The 19,009-nt window shown below is 37.4% G+C and overlaps 1 protein-coding gene across 12 annotated transcripts in view; it reads left to right on the top strand.

Annotated features, from left to right (window-relative positions):
* The window catches only part of SCAF8 (SR-related CTD associated factor 8), an 85,283-nt gene that overhangs the window by 16,239 nt on the left and 50,035 nt on the right, over positions 1–19,009 (top strand). For all 12 annotated transcript variants that reach the window (XM_059699977.1, XM_059699978.1, XM_059699982.1 and 9 more), the window contains 2 exons: positions 15,446–15,529; positions 16,797–16,841. In XM_059699977.1, the coding sequence (XP_059555960.1) occupies positions 15,446–15,529; positions 16,797–16,841 (129 nt within the window). The remainder of the gene's footprint in view (positions 1–15,445; positions 15,530–16,796; positions 16,842–19,009) is intronic.

The following is a 19,009-nucleotide window of genomic DNA, read 5'->3' as shown; positions in this document are numbered from 1 at the left end:
TTAGCATGTTTCTGATATTCACATTGTAATGATGGTGGCTACTTGGTAACTACCTTCTTTAAATTTTCATAGATTACTGTTTAGAAGGCTCCTGGTGCAGGTATATTGAAGTATGACAAGGCTACAAAATTAATGTGGTTGCTATGATGTGATAGGTTACAATTGGCAAGTTAGAAGGTAGTTGTTTCATCATTTAAAAAATGGGATTAGATAAGGTAAGCTCTAGGATCTCTTAAATGTTAACCCCAATGAACAAGTTTTCCAGTTTTAGTTTATTCATTTTAAATATAGGGATAATGATGCCTTCCCTGACTACCTCTCATATTTGATTTAAATAGTTAAAATGTTGGCTGGTTTTAAAATATTAAAAAATGGTTTGAATACATAAAATTATAAGATAATTTTATAAAGTATTTGGAAAGCTAAAGAATACTAGTTATAATATTCTTAGTTTTTTAAAAATTTTTGTTTTCTAAAATAGTTTTTTTTAAAGAAAACTAAAAAATAAGAAGTAGAGGTAGTTGGGAAAAAAGGCCGCTACTGGGAACTTTTGGTGTCATTGTGAATATCTCTGTCACCCTGAAAGATAACTCCATATTACAACATAGTTAATACTGGATGAAGTTATGGAGATTATGAGTATAAAGAAAGTGCTAGGTTGTGTTCAGCATATTTTCCAAGTTGGAAAATTAGTTGAACAAAATTTTTCAGCAGCAGAAAGTAACAAAATATAAACCATCATGTATTTTGTATCAATAATATTAGTCAACATTTATAAGAATTGTTTTACTAAATTCAGCAAGGCTTTTAAGAAAATCAATTTTAGACAGTTATGAAGAGGATAACTTTTGCTTAAGAATATACATTTAAAGTATTTGATATACACATACACATTTATAATATTTACTAGAGGCCCAGTGCATGAAAATTCATGCACTTGGAGGGTCCTTCAGTCAGGCCTGCCCCCCTCACAGTCCGGGAGCCCTCAGGGGATATCCTACTGACGGCTTAGGCCTGCTCTCCACAAGGAGTGGGCCTAAGCCACAGTCGGGCCTCCCTCTGCAGGAGGCAACCAGGCCAATCAGGGAAAGGCGCTGCCCCTATACCCTGCCACTGCTGCTGCCTCTGGCCTCCCTCTACGGGAGGCCATCGGGCTGATCAGGGGAAAGCACCGCCCCCATCACCCCGCTGCTGCTGCCACTGCTGGCCCTCGCAGCCACTGCAGCTTTGTCTGGAAGGATGTCTGGAAGATGTCTGGTCTAATTAGCATATTACCCTTTTATTAGTATAGATATGTACATAACTGCATATAGAAAGGCTTGAAGGCAGGCAGCCTTACCAGCCTTTTAACAGTGATTATTTCTTAAGCAGTATGTGGATGGGGTGCAGTGAATGAGAGCTTTTAATATTTAGAATTTTTCACAGTCAGCATTTATTACCATATTACTTTTCTAATATTTCCCTCAAACCCAAAATACTACATGTCTTAGCTTTTGGGAGAAGGATGGAGTTGGCCTATTTTAATATTATTTGAATTTAATCTTTTAGATAAAGTGAGTTTCATTGTTAAAGGTTGGAAAACTGAAACCTGTTTGAGGATTGCTTAAAATTTATATTTAAATGGAATTTATTTAGCTGTTAACTTGATCAGTAGACATTAAATATCTTAATCTGATGTTTTACAGTTTTCTTGGTTATTACTTAGGTTGATACTATTACATGATATATCTCTACAGTTATCTATCATCTTAGTGACTCAGTTGTATATGTTTATGCTTAGTTGGTTGCTAACTGCTGGACTTTTTATTTTCTTGGAAAATGTGTGTCTTGGTAGCCAAAACTAAGGTTGAGATATGGTTTTGTAGCTTATTTCCAATTTGAATTTAATGAAGTCACTTAGCCTAAGTTTATATATCTATAAAATGAGAATAATAAATATCATTGGGCCATTCTGAAGGTAAAAGAGATATAGCATTTGTGATAGTGCTTAATAACTGACAGTGCTATAGACATGAAAAATGTTACTATTATGTATGCTACAGTGTGTCTCTTTAGTCCTTGTATTTGTTGCTCTATTTCTGAAATGAAATATAGGCTGATAGGCTCTTGTTCTATTTATAGTCTGTCTGATATTTGGTCTTCAGTATTTTATTCTATGTCTCTTCAACTATTGTCTCTTTAGGGATGACTTGTATTTTGACTTTTCTCTTCTGGGATTCAGTCTTTATCTTCTAGGTATTTTGTGTACATTTGTTCATGAAATAGGATCCTAATCACCTTGTCTTTCTTCCTCAAACTTATTACTTTTAGACTTTATTTTAGTAATAAAATCATGTTCCCAAATACACTTGAAAACCTGGGTACCTCCCTTTTGTTTATATCTTTTCAGTCACAAAATTCAGTGAATTATATTAAAAAGATGTTTTGCATCCTTCCTTTCCTTTTTATTCTCAATCCTAAATAATAAAAATAAATATTGATACTTTAGTCAATGTCCTCATCACTTTCCCCTTGCTATAAATATGTTTATCATATACATTGTTTATATGCAATACTATGAAACAGGAATACTTATTCTATGCGAAGCTCTGCATTGTATATTCCCGTCTGAGTGTCTTGTTACGGGAACTCAGTGACAGCATTCTGTTGAGATTCTAATGCTTTCCCATTAGGAAATAGCCACTTCTCCAGTCCTTTCAGAAACATTACTTCTCCTCAAGAGAGATTTACTCAGGAGGGGGTTACATATGGAAATAGTGTGGAGGCAGAATCACAGCTGAACAGGAATGCTTTCTTTTTCAAAAAAAGTCAGTCCATTTTACGTCTCTTTTCTTCATTAAACCTTTTCTCTGTTTCCAACTAGATGTACATTTCATTTGTCTGAATACCTCCCCCATTTTTATATTTTGGCACTAAATTATGACATGTGTTCTTGTTTTCATGAGGCAAAGTTTTAAGTGTTTAAATACCACTTTATTAGTATATTGTTTCTCTGTTAAATGCTATTTGGGAGGAGAGGGGAGAAAAACAAATATGTTAATCCACTAATAGTTAAGTAAATTGTTTCCTCATACACCAACTTTTTAATATACACACTTCAAATTAGTGTCTCCATAATATTATCTGTGATTACATTTTAGACACCTCCTACTGGGGATCAAACCGCAGCCCAGGCATGTGCCCTGACTGGGAATTGAACCATGACCTCTTGGTTCATGGGTCAACGTTCAAGCATTGGGCCACACCAGCCGGGCTGTTCTGTTTTATTTTAATCGGGCTAGCATTACCTTGAGAAAGTTCTTATCTAGTGGGTTAGTTAGGTTATGGTTTGATAAAAAGTAGAAGACCATTCTAGGTGGAGAGAATAGCATGAAATAGAAAATAGGACTTTTGTTCTTTTTTAATTTTAAGGGAATATTCTATGTCAAATAAATTATATGCAGTTGTTATTACTGATACTTTTCTGAATATTTTTCCTAGTCTTATTTTTGCATTTAATTCATACATATATAAAGTTGTAGTTACTGCAGATATTTTGTATTTGTTACGTAACATATTAGACATTTTCTTACTTGTACATTAACAATAAATTTGTTACTCAGCATACCTTTAAAACTCTCTTTCTGGACTTTTAAAAAACTGTCGTGTAATGTCTTACCTAAAAATAGACAAACATGTAAATTGACTGTCCCTCCGCTATGCGCACCAGCCAATCAGAAGAGTATGCAAATTAACCCAACAAATATGGCGGTTAATTTGCATATGTAGGCACGAAGCAGCAGAGCAAAGACTCAAGGCTCTGGCCGGAGTGAAGGCCTGGGTCCCCGGTGCCGGAGGAAAACAGGTGCTGGCAGCCAGGGGAAGGGAAGGCCTATTGCACGAGTCTCTTCGTGCAACGAGCCTCTAGTGTTATATAAAAATTATTGTGATTAATTATCCTGTTAGTTTATTTAAATAAGTAATCCGGTCCGTTTATTTAAAATATATAGTCACTAGTGAAGTTTTTATACCTCTTGTGTTTAGCAACATGCTACATTTTTCGTCGATACTGTAATTTTTCTTTAGTTCTAAAATTTCTATTTTTATTTTGTAGTTTCTTTTTCTCTGCTGAAACTTCTTTGCATTTATTTCAACAGTTTTTCTCCTTTACCTTATTGAGGATGATTGTAACTTTAAAGTCTTCGACTGATAATATCAGTGTCTTCATGGGGTTGGCATCTGTTATCTTTTCCTTTGATCAGTGTGGACAGATTTTCCGTGTGTGTGTGCGCGCGCGCACACGCGCGCCAAGTAGGTTTGGCTTTTATATACTGGACATTTTTAGTGTTGTTGGACTTCATTAAATCCTCTGGAGATCATTGATTCAGGCATTGAACTTGGTAAGGTTCAGGATGCAAGCTCTGTGTTGCCTTTTTGTGGTTGTTCCAGTGTCACTCCAATTTCAGAGCATTTATTTTGCTATTTAGGTGCGCCCAGCACATGTGCCACTCAGGAGTTCATCTCTGGGCATTGGATTTACACAGGTTTTAGTTCTCGGAGCCTTAGCTGCTGGGCTTCTTGGGGGCTCTTTCATGAAGGCCCCATTCCAGAGATGAGCCCAGGACTTGTTAGTTCATACACAGAATTAGGGGAGCTTCTTCTCCAGCTTCCTCTGGGCTCCCCCATACTGTGTGCAGGTTCCAGGACTTCCTTTTCCTGCTTTCTCTTTCTGGAGATGGCTCTTCTCGTGGGGTTTTAGATGCTAGTGTGGCAACAGTGGCTGCCCTGTAATGCTTAGAAGGGCCAGGGGAGAGAAAGAAGAGTGGGGCATACAGGAAGAGCCCCCTCCCTGAGAACATGGAGGAGTCCTTTCGGCTAGCCACCAGACAAAGGGGGTCTCCCTGGTGGTTTTGCTTGTAGTATTGGCAAACCTGTTGGATTCTGCCAGGTCTGGGATCAAAGCCCAGAGATGATAGAGGAACACAAAACACTGAAATTTTTGTGTTCACCCATACACAGCCTCCTCCCCTGCTATCACTGGTCACATTCAAGTTTGACTCGTGTTTAGTTGGCTTGCTGTTTACTTTTCAGAGTCCTCAGGCAGTTGCTTTTTGTAGTCTGGTGTTTTAGTTGTAGTCCTTGTGAGAGGGCTGTAGTTGGCTTACTACATCTTGGCTCAATGTAACTCACGTACTTTTTTTAAAGAGTATTTTTTAACCCCCTTTATTCCAAGAATTTGGAAAAGATATAAATTTGTGCATTGAATTAAGGACCATGCAAATAAGTTTTTGTGATCTAAATTTAGTTTTTTTAATGGTCTTTTTTGTGTGGGAGGGAGATTGATTACAGTTTGCCTGTTATTAACACAGTTTTAAAATATAGCTTAGATTCTAAAATAAATAGCTTCCTTTATAACAGTATTAAAAATTGTAATATTAGCCTTAGACATCTGCCAATGCTTGAGAAATATGATATTCTACTTAATAATAGAAAAGATTAATTATTTATGTGAAAATGCTTATAGCCCATAGGAAAGGATAATTGGTTATAAAGCACATAAACATATACATTTGTCATAATCTTGTTAGTACTTACATATATCAAATTATGGCCTTATTTCCTTTTTCTTTTTCTTTTTTTTTTGAACAAGAGGATTTCTTTTTTATCCCTCAAAGCTTGGTATATAGGGATGATCTTACTAGACAGAGGTTTGCTTCAAATTTATAATTTTAAGAAAATAGACATAATTCCCCCTTATGTATTTGTAGTTTTAAAACAAGAGGTTATGGATTTGAGATTCTGAGGAAGATGTACAATTTTGCATTCTTTTCACCAAATAACATTTACTACCTTCATTGTGTCCTTAACTACACACTCTGCAAACTGTGTCTATTTGTTTCTTAGAATATCTTCTGTCTCCAGATGTACTCAATTTGTTCATGAAGACAGAGACCTTGTCTGCCTGTTCTATTGGGTCTATAGTGCTGGCACTAATGAGTATATTTGATTTGAGTGCTGAATTGTTGGGTTATAGATGACTTACATTTTCTATCTTTTGTGCTCAATTGTATTTTTCATTTTTTTCTGTACTAAAATATTTTTATAATGAGAAAAAAGTATGTTGTTTTGAAAAAACAGTTATTTCTGTTTACTCACTGGTTTTTAGGTATAATAACATTTGGGATTTTATGTTACAAATGGTCTTTTTTTTTTTCCCCCCCAAAGGTACATTTGAAACTGTTCTGAAGTTTTCATACTAACACAACACATTACTTAGTATAAATTGTTAAAAGCCTGATCTGAGGGGGGATCCTTGCAGAATATCTTTAACATAATCTTTTGGCCTTTGCTCTTTAAAAAATTGATTGCTCAGGAATATTGCTACTTCAGTAGAAGTAAACCCACACTTACATTTTTAGAGTTTTATTTCAAACATTTTTTACAGAGAAATTTACTTTAAAAATGTTAGGAGGAAGTCACTGTTGTTCACGTTTAGAGTATGCTTTTCTTAATGTTGACTCTGATACAGTTAATTCTAATGTTATTTTCTGGTTACATTTTATGTCAAAGGCATCTGACTTTGTATGTTACTTTGTTACATGCTTATATTGTCTAATATTTTATGTTGTGTCTCATACCAAAAATAATATGGAAGATGGTGTTCTTTGGGAAAAGAGAATTTGTATGTTAGGGAGTGAGAAATTTTGGATGTAGAGAATATCTAGTTTTTGACTTGTTGAAGTAAAATTTGTAATAAGGTCTATTGGTTCTCAAGTATTAAAGTTTGTGAATAATAGGCTCTTTTTAAAAGTTACATTTATTGGGGGTAACATTAGCTAATAACATAATTTTCAGGTACACAACATTGTGCTCACCATCTGTTACTGTCTATTTTACTCCCCGCACCTTCCCACCCCCTTCATCTCTGGTAACCACCATTCTGTTGTCTGTATGAGTTTTTGTTTGTTAGTTTGTTACTTTTTGTTTGATATTCTATATAATAAAAGCCTAATATGCTAAGTGTCCAGTCGTCTGGTCATCTGTACAACCAATCAAAGCGTAATTTGCTAATGATATGCTAAGGCTGCTCAACTGCTTGCTATGACATGCACTGACCACCAGGGGGCAGACGCTCCTACCAGTAGGTTAGCTTGCTGCTGGGGTCCAGCCAATCGGGACTGAGCGAAATGGGCCAGACACACCCAGTAACCCTCCTTTGGTCCCTCCCCAGCTGGCCAACCTCCTGTGTCCCTCCCTGGCCCTTATCATGCCCTGGTAGGGTCCCTCAGCCTGCCTGTCCCCTCCTGCAATTCGGGACCCCTCGGGGGATGTCGGAGAGTTTCGGCCCAGTGGCGGAACAACTGGTCGCTGTGATGCGCACTGACCACCAGGGAGCAGATGCTCAATGCAGGAGCTGCCTCCTGGTGGTCAGTGTGCTTGCACAGGGGGAGCACTGCTCAGCCAGAAGCTGGGCTCAGGGCTGGCAAGTGCAGCGGCGGTGGCGGGAGCCTTTCCTGCCTCTGCAGCAGCACTAAGGATGTCCTGTTGCTGTCAGTTGGACATCCCCCAAGGGCTCCCGGACTACGAGAGGGTGCAGGCTGGGCTGAGGGTTCCCCACCCCCTCCAAGTGCACAGATTTCGTGCACCAGGTCTCTAGTTCCACAAAAGAGTGAAATCATACACTTTTTGTCCTTTTACATCTCACTTCACTTAGCATAATACTCTCATGTCCTTTCTAATACCTTGATTTTGAGTGGTGGGCATCTGGAATTCTTCAGGACAAATTATTTTTCTCTTTGGTTATACAGTGGGGCCTTGACTTACGAGTTTAATTAGTTCCAAGACCGAGCTCGCTAAGGAGCTCGTTAACTCAAATTACTCTATCAACTCAATGCAAAAAATCGGCCGAGAGACAGCTGGTATCTCAAAAAACTTGTTAGTCGGGACACTCGTAAGTCAAGGCCCCACTGTATATTCTTTTGTATGGACTGTGGCTTGAGTATTCTTCTCTGTTTCATCAGTTACCAATCCTTACACATTTCTATTTTCTGGAAATTTGTGACATATTGTCTGCTGATTCTACTACCCTCTTCTTTTCATTGTGAGTTGTTATACCTTCTGAATTTTTTATTTATTGTCCTCTCAATAGGGAGAGGAAAAGACAAATGTCTGTGGTTCGCATGCTATCTTGCATTGAAAGTGTCAAGATTGTATTAGTTTAAGAACTTTTATGATTTCTGATTTCTTTGGAGATTTAAGGGCTCCTAACTAGTAATCTCAAGTCCCGAAAGGACCACTGTTGAAAAAATGGATTGAATTGATTACTGTTTTAGTTGCTTTAGGTTCACACTTAAGGTTAATTCCATTGGTCATAGAACCAACAACTTTGAAGGCATAAAATTAGTCTGTAAATGAGCAAGATTTCACCCACATTTTGATGGTTCTTTGGGGTATGTCACAAATAAGTTCTTTGATGGATTCTTCCAAGGTGATAATAGTATTTACTTAATAATGTTCAAGTTGAAAAAGGCACTCATTTTTGAACTGAAGAGTACTTGAAATAACAAGCAATAGAGTACAACATTTTAAGTTTGGGGTAACGAGCTTCACTCAGTGTGTAGATGAGGGAGGGCATGAAGATGCTTTCTAGGGACAGAGGTTGCAATGCGTATCCTCCCCAAATAGTGCACATTTGTAGAATTGAGAAACATTGCCTAAATGTAGGGGTTGGCCTGCTTTTGTAAATTTTGTTGGAGCATGCCCTGCCCATTTATATATGGATTTTCAGTGGCTGTTTTCCTGCTATGGGGATAGAGCTAAGTATAAGTAGTGTGATAGAGATCATGTGGACTCCAAAGCCTAAAATATTAACTGTGCTGACCCTGGCCTGGGTAGTAATCAGCAACTTAAAAAATCATTATTAGAAATGAAAGTTTTTGTTGCAGTAGCCACTAGCATGTAAGATATCCCAGTTTAGGTAAAAGATTCTTCAAACCTTGATTTGATTTGAAGAAGTTGTTTTTAGATCTAAAAATAAGTATTTGATGTGCATATAAGTGATAGTATAGAAATTTAAAATGTTACTAATTCAAAGAGCACTTATTTTTCAGTGTACCTGAGGGGAGTTGAAACATAAATAATGAATTAATTAGACTGAAAACCCAGGCTATTTGTTTACATCTTTCCTTTAAATTGATAAGTCTTGAGTAGCCAAAGGAAGGGGCAGGTCAAGACTGGATTTCATTTCAGTCACTGGGGTCAGATGGATAGAGTTTGGGTAAGTAAAGAATTGTTCACACGGTATTAGGTAACATTAGAACGTAGCACATGAGGGGGGAAAGCTTGAATGTGGGAAGCAGAGTGTAGACACAGCAGGCACCAGTAGCTCTAAAGAAGTTAAAGTAGTGTAAACGGAGGGAATAATTTGATGGAATGGCATAGCAGGATCAGCAGCCACTTTAGACTTTGGAAAACATGGTAGTAGGGAGTCAGACCCCAAGAAGTAGATGGTGGGATTACAACCCATATTTGAGAACACTGGGTCTTCGGAGAGCCAAGCCTCGGGAGCAAGCAGCCATGGTCTTCTGACTCAAGCATAGAGAGGAGAATTGTCAGGCAAAGGAAAAGAAAGGTTCCAGAGTCAACTTTTATTCTCTAACATTTTCCATTGTTCAAGCCATGGTGTGTTTTCTGTCCTGGATCAAATTTTGAGTGGTAGGTTATATACAGGGTGTCCCTGTATACAGTTGAACAGCTGATAGCTCAAGTGATGTTTCTTTTCAGATTTAACCCATTGGAATTATAATTATTCAAAGTGTGTTTACATTTTTTGGAACACCCTGTATTTGATTAGAATGAGGGTTTAAAATACTGAATGGTTATAGTGACATCCATAAAAATTCTCAAGTCTTTGATGGAGGTCCAAGATGATTGAGTTTGATGCAATGGTGGAATATGTAGACTATTTAAATGTGAAGATGGAAATAGAATAGAAGGAAACTGGATGATGACAAGCTGTTTCTGATGTCATGTGCTGGGTAACACTAGTTCATTAAGTGTGTAAATTTATACACCTACTTCAAAAATAACTTTGAAGCATCTTAGCATTGTTAATCACAGTTGAAAATAGATTTTATTGCAGAGAAGTAGATGTTAGTAGATGTTTGAGTATATGTTTATACTACTAAACATCAGCAAGGTCCACCATAGAAGCCAACGCACAAGAAAGGGGAAACGTTAAATCATCCTTTTTCAATAAAAAATAAGCACAAGGGAATTAGCTGAGTAATTCTTATGTTTCTGAATTCAAGGAAAATATATTTTGTGAATTTTTGTATAAGGGACTTTTTGGTACAGATAACTATTTCTTTAACAGGTTGCTAAAAGCGTTCTAGGGGAAATTTTTATCAATCTTTATAAGTTAAGAACAATATTAAATTTTATTACAGGAATTCATGAGGAATTAGATGAAATGATCTATGCCTGTTTCCTGATGATCAGAGTTCATAAAGAAACGAGATTTTAGAGAATCTAGAGAAAAAGTTGGAAGCATAATATGTATTCAGTGATCCTTGAAAAATACTAAATTACTATTTCTCTGAGTAATGCGTTAAATTTCTGTAGTAGATGCATTGTTTAAATGCAGTAGATTTAGAAAGGGGTTCTCAGATGAAAGGTGACTTTTTAGATTGTTGAAAATGTTTGACAAGTCTAAATTATTTTTCCCCTACCTCACCTCCCAGAACCTGCCTTTCTCACCCCCTCTCTAACCACCTCCCCCCTACTCCTCCCCCCACCCCCCAGAAAAAAAAAAGCCTGAAAGCAAAGCTTTAGTCTGCTAAAGTATGGACTAATTAATGCTTGATTGAAATTTCAGGGCTTACCAAAGAAAATGAAAGTAATGTATTATTAACCATAGGTAGAACTTGATATATTTTCATTGCCCTAGTAATATAAATGACTATAGAAAGGACCCTCAAATGGCTTAGTGAAAACATGTTTGATGGGTCTTTTAGTGTTGTTCACTTAATGGAGAATAACTACCAAAGAGGAAGGTTTTAATAATGGCCAACTTTGTTGAGCTACTTTATTTTGTTTTAAAAAGTTTATACGCAGTGTTTCTGTGAAATGAGTATTTTTATTTTGTAAATGAGAAAACTAAGCTTCAGAGGTTTAACAACTTGTAGTAAGATGACTTAGTTGGAATTCAAATCCAGGTCTTTCTGTGCAAAGCTTGTGCAATGCTTTGTCTTGTATTTGTTCATTTTAATTTATTAACGAAACATATATTCTCTACTGGACACAGACACAGAGGATACAGTTTGGTGCAAAGGAAAAAAATCTAAATGAAATCAGGGTTTCATTCTTAGAGCTTATTCTCTAGTAGGAGAGGGCAGTAGTGGGTCTCAGATGGGCAGCAATAAATTCTTTGCTTTACATGACTTGTTATAAGCACTATATATAGAATGTGTTGATGTTATTTTGCACCTGGTGAGTAGACTGGCATGTTGTAGGAATTATGGCTACAAATATATTGAAGTTCCCTGTGAGTTTGACAGAGATGGCATTTCTTAAAGGATCTGATGAGATCCTCACCCTGGTTGGGCGTTATCATCAAGAGGTGGGCAGCTTCATGGGCACTTACTGTACTTCTACCAGGATTGATTTCAGCTTGTTCCGCTCTTGGTGTACAATTACCTCTTGTTAACTTACACTGCATTACGGAACTTACATCTAATGTCTTTTATTAATACTCAGGCATTAAAAATCATATCAGTAAATGCTAAATTACTGTAATGAATACTTCGAAGGCAACTAACAGTAGAGTGAGAGCATAAAAGAAGGTTTTGATGTGGTTGGGGAGGGGGTAGGGAAGGCTTTCCTCATTAGGTGATGCTTTAACTAAGATGGATGAGTATGCATTAACGGCGGGGAGGCCCTGGGGGAGAGTATTCCAAATAGAACAAACCCATTTTAAAGGCTTTGAATTGTGAACTGAAAAAGATCTTTGTGCCTGGAGCAGAGGGTTAGGGAGGGAATCATGGGGTGAAATGAAACTGGAAAGGTAGGCAGGAGTTAGGTCAAGGCAGGACCTCGTATATGTAGATTTTTGTGTTTCTTCAAAGAATGGGAAGTCACTGACCTTTTTAAGGGGTAGAGAGAATGGTTGGTGAATATTAATCACCTAACCAGATTAGTTTTTGTAACGGTAGACACGCCACATTTAGGCGTTCTCTGTATGAGAGATGAAAGTAATTTGGACTATGGTTGTGGTGATGGTTGGAGGAGGAGGAGGAGAAACAAATATGGGGAAAACTGGGTAAAAATGAATAGAATTCAGTGATGAATTTCTAGTTTATTAGTCAAACTTGCTTTTATTGTCTGTACAAGTTGTTTTTGCACTGTTGTAATGACCAAAGGTTAGTTTCCAGACTTGTATATAGTATCTTACAGCATTATTTAAAACCTTAGCATCACTGAGTACATTGCAAATTTTAATCACTATTCATTTAAGCTCAGTTATTTGTTGTTTCCTAATTCCACACCTTGTCTCAGTTTTCTCTCTAATTTTCTCTCAAAGCAGTATTCTTTGCTTAAAATAGAAATTTCAAAAAAGATTTTTTTGAGGGGGAGATTATTGCTAAACAAGAAATCTATTGATTTTTAAAAAGTTTTGAGATACAATTCACATGCCATATAATTAGTCAATTTAAAGTGTATAATTGACTGGTTTTTATTATGGTTATATAACCATCACCACATTTAATTTTATAATATTTTCATTACCCCTAAAAGAAATGCTGTACTCATTAGTACTCACTCCATACTTCTTACCAACTCCCCCCTCTTCCACATTGTAGACAGTCACTAATAGGTTAGTCCTTTCTGGACATTTCATAGAAATACGGGAGGCCAGATGCATGAAATTTGTGCAAGAGTAGGCCTTCCTCCCCCTGCTCCCGGCACCGGCTTCCCCTGGCACCCAGGACCCAGGCTTCCCTCTGGCCGCTGGCAGACACCTGGGACCCGGGCTTCCCTCATAGCCCCGGCTTCATCCTGAAGGTCGTCCGGAAAAACCTCTGGTCCAATTAGCATATTATGCTGTTATTATTATAGATAATCCTATAATTGTGTTTTTTTTTTTTTGTTATTATAAGATGTTCTCTGGTAATTTTTATTTTATTTATTTATTTATTTTTTTTAATTAAATCTTTATTGTTCAGATTATTACATTTGTTCCCTTTCCCCCCCCCCCCCCCCATAACTCCCCTCCTCCAAGTTCCCGCCCCACCCTCCGCCCTCACTCCCCACCCACTGTCCTCATCCATAGGTGCACAATTTTTGTCCAGTCTCTTCCCACATCTCCCACACCCCTTTCCCCCCCAAGAATAGTCAGTCCATTCCCTTTCTATGTCCCTGATTCTATTATAATCAACAGTTCATTCTGTTCATCAGATTATTTATTCACTTGATTCTTAGATTCACTTGTTGATAGATGCATATTTGTTGTTCATAATTTGTATCTTTACCTTTTTCTTCCTCTTCCTCTTCTTAAAGGATACCTTTCAGCATTTCATATAATCCTGGTTTGGTGGTGATGAACTCCTTTAGCTTTTCCTTATCTGTGAAGCTCTTTATCTGACCTTCAATTCTGAATGATAGCTTTGCTGGATAAAGTAATCTTGGTTGTAGGTTCTTGGTATTCATCACTTTGAATATTTCTTGCCACTCCCTTCTGGCCTGCAAAGTTTCTGTTGAGAAATCAGCTGACAGTCGTATGGGTATTCCCTTGTAGGTAACTGAGTTTCTTTCTCTTGCTGTTTTTAAGATTCTCTCTTTATCTTTTGCTCTTGGCATTTTAATTATGATGTGTCTTGGTGTGGTCCTCTTTGGATTCCTTTTGTTTGGGGTTCTCCGCGCTTCTTGGACCTGTAAGTCCATTTCTTTCACCAGGTGGGGGAAGTTTTCTGTCATTATTTCTTCTAATAGGTTTTCAATATCTTGCTCTCTCTCATCTTCTGGCACCCCTATAATTCTGATGTTGGTACGCTTGAAGCTGTCCCAGAGGCTCCTTACACTATCCTCGCATTTTTGGATTCTTTTTTCATTTTGCTTTTCCGGTTGGATGTTTTTTGCTTCCTCGCATTTCAAATCATTGACTTGATTCTTGCGCTCCTCTGGTCTGCTGTCGGGCGTCTGTATAATATTCGTTATTTCAGTCCGTGTGTGCTTAATTTCTAGTTGGTTCCCCAATGTAAGATCGAGGGTCTTATTAGTTTTCATGTAGATCTCATTAAGTTTATCGGCAGCTTCTAAACAGTTCTTGAGAGACCTTAAAAGTGTGGTTCTGAACTCTATTTCTTCCATTGACAATTTTGTCCTGTTTCTTTGTCTCCGCATTTTGTTATGCTTCCTTGGTGCACCCCCTAGTGGTCTTTGTTCTTGTGTTTTTTTTTAATTTAAAATTTTTTATATGTTTTTATTGATTTCAGGGAGAGGAAGAGAGAAACATTGATGAGAGAGAAACAATGATTGGCTGCTCCTACATGTCCCCTACTGGGGACCAAGCCCACACCCAGGCATGTGCCCTACCTCTAATCAAACTGGCAACCTCCTGGTGCATGGACTGATACTCAACCACTGAGCGACACCTGCCAAGCTGTTTTATTTTTAAATTAATATGGCTTTTCTTTTTTTTTTTAATTGAGTATAGTATTTTTTAAATTCATCTGTTTTGTAGCATGTTTCATTTTTGTTTTCATGGCTAATAATTTCTTTATTACATTTTCATCAGTTGGTGGACATTTGGGTGGTTTTCACTTTTTAAATGAGTTTTTTCATGAATAATGTTGCAGTAACATTTGTGTACAAGTTTTATGTGACCATATATTTTCAACTCGTATATATACTTGGGAGTGGAATTGCTGGGCTATATTGTATATTATTATGTTTCATCTTTTAAGAAACTGTCAAACTGGTTTCCAAAGCTGCTGTACCATTTTACATTCTCACGAGCATTGTATAAGGGTTCCAGTTCCTCCACATTCTTACTAACACATTATTTTCTGTCTTTTTTTACTATAAGCAAGTTGACTCGGTACCTCATTGTAGTTTTGATTTTCATTTCCCAGATGGCTAAATGATGTTGAACTTGATTTTTAAAAGAAAGGCAGTACTTTGATTTCATTGAGAATATAAAATTGGAAATGTTTGGTAATTTCATATAATTGCTTAAAGATAGTTTTGCTGAATTTAAAATTTGTTGTGGCTCAGTTGGTTGGAGTGTCCTCAGAGTCAGGACACATATTTGGTTATGAGTTCAATCCCATCTGGACATGTATGGGAAGGCAATTGATTGATGTTTCTCACATTGATGTTTCTCCTTTATTTCTTCCCCTCCCTCTAAAATCAATAAGCATGTCCTTGGGTGGGGATTAAAATTTGTTGTTGTTGTTGTTTTTATCAGCTGTATTCCCTGAATGACTACAAGCCACCAATTTCGAAAGCGAAAATGACCCAAATCACTAAAGCAGCCATCAAAGCTATTAAGGTAATAAATTTTATTCTTGTTTTTAAAAAGAAAATACTGCAGTAATATTTTGGAGCTGGAATAATTTATACAGATTATATATGTTCTTCCTATTTACAGAGTTAATACATATTCATGGAGAAAAACACAAAAATGAAAATCTATCGCTGTAAACTCTCCCACGTAGAGATAAACACTTAACATTTTGATAACTGCTCTTCTGTAAACTTTGAGCCAGCATTTTTCCTTATTTTTCTTAGGCGGGTACAATTTTAGATATGGGCACATTTTGGAGGATGTGTTTAACACTGTTATTTGGCACACTGACTTTACAGAATGTTGAAATCTTGAATTAGTAAAATTTTTCTAAAAATTTTTTTATTGCTTTTTTTTTCTTATTAATTGTATTAAATATTTGAAAATGAGCCATTGTGAAAAATAATTGAGCCTGATTGTACATAGGGCATTTGAATTGTGGGAAGAGGCCACAGACATTTAGCCATTGCTCTCATACAATGGTTTTGAACATGTTGACTCATGGATACTTCTGAAAATCTCAGGAAGAGGTTGGATCTTCTCTAGAGAAGTATACATATGCACAAAATTTATTGGCGTTAAGGACCTTTTGATGCTCAGCCGTAGACATCTCTCTAAAAGGTTCCTGTTGCCAAAGCTAAGACTCCCTGATTGAGTAGGGCTATTAAAATTGAGAATGAGTGCTTATTTTTAATTATGTAGTTATTTATTAACCTGTGGGTATTTGGTGGTATGTTTTCCTACTCTGAATAAGAATATCAGCAATACCCTGAAGTACCGGGGTAAGCAGGGAGATAATGACTTTGAAAACAACTCCCTTGCATACATTTATTAATGCTTTTTGTTGACATTTATTTGATTTTTCTACTATGCTAATTTAGCTTAAAAAATGATACTATAGAAAATCTTTTCCTTTTGCGCAAATAAGAATATATATCTGCCAGTGTGCTTATCACAAATATTTTGCTGTCATTATAAATTGTGAAAATATGCTTTCATAAAGACAATTCTTGTGTATCTGTGTTAATGTAACACATCTTGAATATAATGCCATATACCTACTTCAGGAATTCCTTTACTGATTAGATATCATAGGTAGTTGTAAAGACCAGTTACATGAATGGCTGTCTCAAAATTCATGATTAATATTCATTGTTTTGATAGACCTTTGAAACTATAGTAAATCCTATGTTTAGCAGGAAAATGCCAATTGTAAGCAAACATTTTTAAAACCATGCTTTATTTTTTTTAGTTCTATAAACATGTGGTACAGAGTGTTGAGAAATTCATTCAGAAAGTAAGTATATAATTTTCCTTATATATGCTTAATGAATTATAATTATAGATTAATGCCTTGTGCTCTTCTCATTTAAAATCAAATACCCAAGTTGAAATTGTTTTAATGGACTGTTCACTTTATTTTCTAACTAGAGGCCCGGGGCACAAAAATTCATTCACTTGAGGGGGGGTCGCTCAGCCCGGCCTGTGCCCTCTGGTAATCTAGGACCTCTCGGGGGATGTCCACCTGCCAGCTTAGGCCCGCTCCCTTGGGGATTGGGCCTAAGCTGGCAGTCAGACATCTCTCTGGCAGCCCAGGAGCCCCAAAACATTGGTAGTTGGAAATTCTAAAGCCTTTAAAAGTCTTTCTGAAAAGGTTTGAATGTCTAGAGCAGTGCCTAGGGATCTTGTTAAAATGCGGACTCTGATTCACTAATGTGGGAGGGGCTCAGATTGCATTTCTGTTTTGAGATGATGCCTTTGCTTTTAGTTCCTAAACCACAGTTTGAGTAGTAGGGGCTAAAGGATAAATATGAATTTATGCATTAATGTTTTTTGACTGATCTGATTTGGGGCAAGGGCACTTTTAATTAGTTATTTCAGAATCTTAGGTACTCCTTGGGTGAGCACAGTTATTTTTATTGTGTGATAATTGTAGAGTCAATCTGAAAAAGCAAGTCAGTAGCTGAGGGAACATTTTTTTTGAAGTGAAGAAAATGGGTGGAATTTAATCTTCATTTGTAGGACACTGCAATATATGAAATACCACATAAATAAGAAACCTATTGGAGGAGAAGCTTTGTATAGTATATATAATTTGGAACTGTTCGAGTATAGTTTTTGTTTTAAAAAGTGCTACAGTAACAAACCACATCCACATTTAAAGAGTTCTTAGAGAAACTGTAAGACAAACTTAAACCAAACAAAGTGTTATCGGGGAAATTAGGGTTTCCTTTTCCACACTGCATGCTGGGGGTGGAGTCATTCTGACATCTAGAAAAAGAATTTTCTGAGACTCACCCTAGAGAATGAATGATTTTTATTTGTGTGGAATTACATCCCTGGGTTTTCAAAGTCCCGTTTTCCCTCGTGCAGTTATAGAAGTGCAGCTGGGGCTTCAGCAGAGCTAGAAGCAAAGCCAGTGTCCAGAGTTTGCGTTCCATGTTGCAGCCAGGTCCAGTTTAGCCTCAGGCTAGTTGCCCATTAGTCCATTGTGTGTGGGCAAAAGCAGGGGAACCAAGAGAACTCGAGCCCCTCATGCAACAAGAGTCCCAAGAGAGCCAAGAGCAAAAAGAGAGTGTAGTCCTTTGTTTAGGGAATTAAATATCCCAAATTTTGCTCCTTTACAGTAGCCACACCCTTCTGGCTAATGACTTATTCCCAGGTGTCACTGATAGGCAGGTACCTTCAATGTCATCCCAACTTTACTGGGTATGAAGCTATTCTCTCTGCATCCAGTCCCTTCCCCCAGCCATCTGTGGGGCACAGACCAGTGGGTCCCTGGGGAGTGTAAAGCTTTAGTTTCCTGGTGAAGCTGCCCAAGTGACATGCCTATAATATTTGGCCTTCCCTTTGTTCCTTTCCTTTTATTAATAACTAGGTTAATTATAACTATCAAAAGTACACAGCTAACAACTTTTGCCTCAGTTGTACAATCTAAAAGTTAAAGGTCCCAGGAGGGCTACCCTGAACTTGTAATGTGCAGTCTTCAGAGTTAGTTTTTGGCCCATTTTGATCATTCCTCTTCTTCAAAGGAGAAACACTTCTCAGTCAAGTATAATGATTATTAATGAAGCTTTATAGAGCTTTATTAATGAAACTAGAGGCCTGGTGCACAAAATTTGTAATTTGTGCATGGGAGTGAGGGGCTCCCTCAGCCTGGCCTGCACCTTCTCACAGTCTGGGACCCTCACTCCTTACTGCCCACCTGCAGCAGAGGCGGGAGAGGCTCCGCCACCGCCCTGTGCTCGCCAGCTTTTGGCTGAGCAGCGCTCCCCCTATGGGAGTGTATTGACCACCAGGCGGCAGCTCCTGCGCTGAGTGTATGTCCCCTGGTGGTCAGTGCACATCATAGTGACCGGTCGTTCCACTGGTCTTTTGTCTGTGTGGTCGATTTGCATGTTAGGGTCTTATTATATAGGATTTTGTAGAGTTTCGGTTTTGTCCACACTGCCACATTCTTCAGTC

This window comes from Myotis daubentonii, chromosome 6 (genome assembly GCF_963259705.1).
Source record: "Myotis daubentonii chromosome 6, mMyoDau2.1, whole genome shotgun sequence".
Lineage (NCBI taxonomy): Eukaryota > Metazoa > Chordata > Mammalia > Chiroptera > Vespertilionidae > Myotis > Myotis daubentonii.
This window is presented reverse-complemented; position numbering and strand designations above follow the sequence as displayed.